The 5540-nt window shown below is 37.6% G+C and overlaps 1 protein-coding gene across 1 annotated transcript; it reads left to right on the top strand.

The window, feature by feature from the left end:
• Positions 1–2329: 2329 nt before the first annotated feature.
• On the top strand, positions 2330–4826 carry LOC121745061 (double-stranded RNA-binding protein 2-like). Its single transcript, XM_042138825.1, has 4 exons — positions 2330–2434; positions 3550–3594; positions 3692–3881; positions 3968–4826. The coding sequence occupies exon 4, from the start codon at positions 4078–4080 to the stop codon at positions 4534–4536; it is 459 nt and encodes a 152-aa protein (XP_041994759.1). The 5' UTR covers positions 2330–2434; positions 3550–3594; positions 3692–3881; positions 3968–4077; the 3' UTR covers positions 4537–4826.
• Positions 4827–5540: the final 714 nt, after the last annotated feature.

Below are 5540 nucleotides of genomic sequence, written 5' to 3'. Positions count from 1 at the left end.
TTCTTTGTTGTATCGTATTCAATTAATTTGAGGCTGTGAATTCTACAGAATTTCTCGGTTTGAAACGTTGGAGATGGCAGCTAGCAACTTTTAATTATTCTATTACACGTTTATACATATCTTAACATACTATCATATTATAAATGAATCAATGTAAAGATATTTATCAACATTATTACTAGCTCACTATCAATTGAAAAGACATATCCCACTTCTTATAACTGGAAAAGATTCAATCTGTGGTGCGGCTTTTTCTTCCTCAAATGATGGCTCACCCCACTATTAATAGTGATTGTTTGGGGTCAAATTTTGGAATTTCAACGCACTAGCGACCTAGCACAACTTCAAAAGAAGAATTTTCGAATTATTATGACTGGTAGTGAAAATATAAAATCAATGCTCTTTCACATTATTGTTATCGGCCAAAAATAGTTCATTTATTCATTTATTTGGAGTTTTAGAGTAAATGAACAAATCAAATTTTGATTTTTATGAAAATTGTGATTCTTTGTATACAAGCAATCGTTCAGCTTGAAAAAATGTCTTTTTATTATACCATCTCTATTAGTACGTTCACCGAGAATGTGAAGTGGCTACTGCAAAACTAACGGAAGATTATTTTGTTCCAGAGCCGTGGTGGGTAACCAAGTGTTTCTGTGTTGTTTTCGCATGCATCGACTCTTGTTTGAACTCATCGCTAACACTTTGGTTGGTCGTGACTTCTTCCAAGAACACCCCAACGATATTGGATGAGATGATCTCCCAATGGTGCACAAGTGCATGGTGGCCATTCGACAGCTCGCGTATGACGTTGGTCCCGATATGTTTGACGAGTATCTCTATATTGGTGAAACAACAAGTCGGGTGTGTCTGAAGAATTTTTTGTCGTGAGATCATCGAGGCTTTTCGCCACACTTATTTGAGAAAGCCAACAACTCATGACGCCCAATTCTTGATAGATATGCACGAGAGGCCCATGGTTTCCCTGAATGCCTGACAGTATCGACGACATGCTTTAGAAGTAGTTGTTGATTGTTGATTGTTGATTGTTGTATGTGGATTTGACATGCACACTTTGGTGTCACTGGATCAAACAACGTCCTCAACGTGCTGAATGCATCGGCTCTATTGAACGACACATGCATTGACAGAGCACCAATGATATAGTTTACCGTCGACGTCTATCCATATAGTGTGGGTCGTGGGCTACTTGGCGGCTGGTATCTATCCACGATGGTCGGTTTTTGTGAAGACGACATGCGTTCGACATATCCGCATGGAAATTGTTTGCTCAAAGGCAAGAAGCGGCAAGGAAAGTCGTGGTGCGTGCCTTCAAGTACGTCCCACGTCATGTACGCATGTAATACATAAAATGATAATTGAAGACGAATGAGACAATGTGAGTAATTGGTGGGATGAGAAAGTTGGTTCTAGCTCGAATGTCACAAGCGATCCCCCAAATAAGGTACGCTCCTAGAATATCAGGAGTTCGCAAGATGATGTGCTTCTATGCGCGAAGACAAGCTCATGATTCCAAGTCGATGTCATAAGAGAAGGTTGAAGAACACACACCCACACATTTTAATATTGAAGTTCATAATTTTAATTAACGTAATTTTTATAATCATAATGAAGTCATTTTGTTATTTATAGTGTTATGTATTTTAATTTAATAAATTGGTTGATAAGTAAAAAATAAAAATTAAAGAGGAGAGATATGATGTTGTATGAAGGGTTGTTACTAATTTTTTATTATCTCTTACTACTATATTAACTTATCTCTTTAAATACCATTTTATAAATATGTTGCTAGAAAATGCAATATTAAATGAACACAAATAAAGACGAGAAAAAAAGGATTGGTCCTTGGTATATATAGAGAGAACTAGAAGAAGAAAGGGTAAATGTGTAGAGTTATAATGCAAAATATGATCTCTGTCTCAGCTGCATTCATCTTCGAAACCACCCACCCATATCTAATTCTGCCCTAATTCAGCTCCGATCAAATCCAATTGAGAGTGAGAGAGAGAGATTTATAAGAAGCAGCTCCAGGAGGTTGCGCATAGGAGCTGCTTCAACCTGCCTTCCTACACATGTATCAGGGAGGGGCCAGACCACGCGCCTCGCTTCAAGGCCATCGTCAACTTCAACGGCAACACCTTCGAGAGCCCCAACTATTGCTCAACCCTCCGCCAGCGCCCTCGCGTCACGCATCCTCGTAATCTCTCTCTCTCTCTCTCATTTTCAGAATAATGATTCCATATTTATTCAACCGCTATTTCATGATGTCACTCTGCGTGTGTGTGTGTTTCTGTGATCGGTGCTCCAACCGCTTGCTGCTGCTGCTGCTGCCGCCGCTGATAATGGTGTGCCGGTCAAATTGATTGGACTTCAAAATGACCATAATGCCCCTGTACCGGTGCTTAAGAAAATAGTAATCCCTTCATTTTGTATTTTTAAACTCCAGATTTATCACTAAGCAGTAAGAGCACGGTGTGGGAAAGTTAAAAAAAATGGAATTATGTGGGAAACCAAAGCTATGTGTAGCATGTTGTGTATGTGTAGCATGTTGAGTTTGAAAATTTTAGCATGCGGAAATAAATGTGGATTGGACCCTCGTAGTAGCCACTATATATAGATCATTTTCAACTTATTTATATTATCTTTTCTACTAATATTCTCTCCATCCTCCAAGAGAGCCACAAGTTTCATTAGTTTTAAAAAGGTACTACTCCTACTAGTCATTGGTAAATTTCCTCTGTCCACCTAATAATTTTTAGTTTAATGCATTTATATTTAGGATGACTTTGGTGTTATTAGGCACTTGATTGACAGTGTTGACTATCATAGTAGTATAATTTTATTTTACACTTGAATTTCATTAGTACTATCATTATATGTAAAGATTGAAACGCATTCTTGATTATACACATAAGTATTTTTGTTGATTTATGTGTGGTTAGACATCAAATCAAGGTTGAGAGATCGGCGTATAACTATTTACGTTAATTTTGCAAATGAAAAATAAAATCATAGCACAAGGAAGAAATAAATGCATTAGCAAAGGGTACAATTTGTAGTGTTGTCTCCCTCAATTTAATGTGGTTAACTAGAGCCCCCTGCTCCATCCATGTGCTTGTCCATCTCCATGGCCAAGATCTTTACTATATTTCATTTCATCCATCTTCATCAATATACATTAAATAGTTACTTGGAAGCTGAAGAAATCAGCTTTTCTCTTTACCTCAGAACTATTGTCTTTGGTTTGAGATTATATATGATTCATTTTACATAAACAAGTAAAATCTGTTAACATTTTGTTTACATACTTAGCTCGAGCCTTGGATGTGGCTTTCTTTACAAAGGATTTACATATGTTAAGCAACCATTTACTTAAAGGATTCACTTATTGTAATATGCATAGTCAATCTAATCTACCCTTCAAGTAAATGGCTATCATATTAAGTTGTCAAATACAGAGGATTATGGTTGGCTTGACTCGTTATTTGGATCAAAACCAAATAAGGATTACTTTGTGAGTGAGTGTAGGTGATCGATCGCGCAAATTACTGGTGTATTACAGGCAGCTTAAAGGTGAAGGTGTTACCCACATTGTATTGATGATTTGATGATTGTTGTGTACATTCGTGTTTAGGATGATGAAACAGGAGTTTATAAGAACCTCGTGCAGGAGATTGCACAGAGAGTGGGGTCTCCATTGCCTCAGTACACAACTTTCAGGTCCGGGTTAGGGCACCTGCCTGTATTCACCGGAACTGTAGAGCTGGCTGGAATCATATTCACCGGAGAGCCTCCTGCAAAGAACAAGGATCAAGCTGAGAAGTATGCTGCACTGGCAGCTTGGCTGTCGCTTAAACAATGTGAGTGCTGCTTTCCTTCATCACTGCAGCAGCTCTTCTTTTGTGTTGCAATGTAGTATCCCACACTTATGTTTTTCCTTCATCAGTAGCACAGCAAGAAGTGAGCTCGCCGTCTCAGAGCGAATGCAACGATGAGCAGGAACAGATACGGATTGCAAGGGCGTTGCACAAGTATCGTTTGAAAGAGAAGTTATTGATGCCCAACCTACACAATGCCTCCATACCATTCCAAAGGAAGTTCATAGCGCCAAGATATAAAATCCTCCCCTTCTTCTGCCAGAAAGCCGCTTCACGTACTAGACCACCGTTAAACAACACCACCTTACCCCAACTTCAGCCATCACCTGAGATTAGGACAACGCCACACGTTTTTCAGAGGTTTCATGCTGTCGGGGCAGCTCCTTACAGACAGTGTAGGTCGCCCTGCCAAGGCATTGCTCCACCTGTAACGATGCGAACTGCGGTGCCGGTATTCTCATCACCAACCGCTCATCTCCAGCCTGCACAACTGGCTCCGCCTGTATGCATCAGGCAGGTTTCCACAACCTGTTCATCGCCATTAAAGAAGGCGCCTGCAGCAGAGGCCAAGGTCATTGGAGCATGCAACGTAGATGAGTCCACAGCCGTCAGGTGTCTGAAGGAGCTCGAGATATGATCATGGCACACAAAGATACTCATACGGAGATATCCGATTCCTCTTCTGATCTGTAAGAGGTAATTTTCTTATCTAATCTGTATTCAAGATATTACTATATACTGTTGTTGCTGGCAGCAATATGTTGATTGAAGTGGTGGGCATTTAGCTTGTTGAAGTTTAAGAACTACTACTATAATATCTATATCTATATCTATATCTATCTACTCCTTAGAAAGCCTGTTTTTGTAGGATATACTATATATTAGTACTCCATATGATTAATATCAAGAATGTTTTCTTTAGCTATATTTTGGTGGGGGTTATGGCGTAAATAAATTTGAATAATCTCACTGTAAACCAACCTGCTACCTTATAATAGTCAAAATGTGAGTTGTGAAGTATATATGTTGATTAAAATCATGGAGTAAAACATAAACTAAGGCACACTTTTATTTGAATCCATAATCATATGATGGTATACATAATGTTATAAGTATTTTGCTGTATTAGTATCCCAAGTGGGTACCATCTGGTTTGCACAGTTTCAAAGATCCAAGTGATTTTAAAATACAATCTGATATTATACTAATTGCTATAGTGGCAATGCGTCTGATTTTTGGAAAAGTTTGTGAAGGCCCTATTTTTTGTTATGGCCTAAAACCCAACCTCTAAAGCAAAAAATCCTCTCATTTTTAAATTTTGATTTATTGGAGGACGGTCTATTATAGGACGTCCATTAATAGTTTGTGGTATTTTAAATAATTTCTCATGCAAAATAATTTTATAAATTTACTAATTATAAAAGGAACTAAAACTGCGTACTACTATAAAGTATTGTTTGGTATTATAAAGTTTTTTTTTAAAAAAAATATAGCATCTTTCAATACTATCGGTTCCATGATACTTGTACTTTTTTTTTATTTCGCATCATCCCAAACTATTTACACTTTATATTTTAAGGAAGAATTAGAGTATTTAATTAAATATTCTATTATTAAAATTTTTAAATATATATTATCACA

The sequence above is a fragment of the Salvia splendens genome, chromosome 8 (genome assembly GCF_004379255.2).
Source record: "Salvia splendens isolate huo1 chromosome 8, SspV2, whole genome shotgun sequence".
Lineage (NCBI taxonomy): Eukaryota > Viridiplantae > Streptophyta > Magnoliopsida > Lamiales > Lamiaceae > Salvia > Salvia splendens.
The sequence above is the reverse complement of the archived record's forward strand: the minus strand, read 5'-3'. Positions and strand labels throughout refer to the sequence as shown.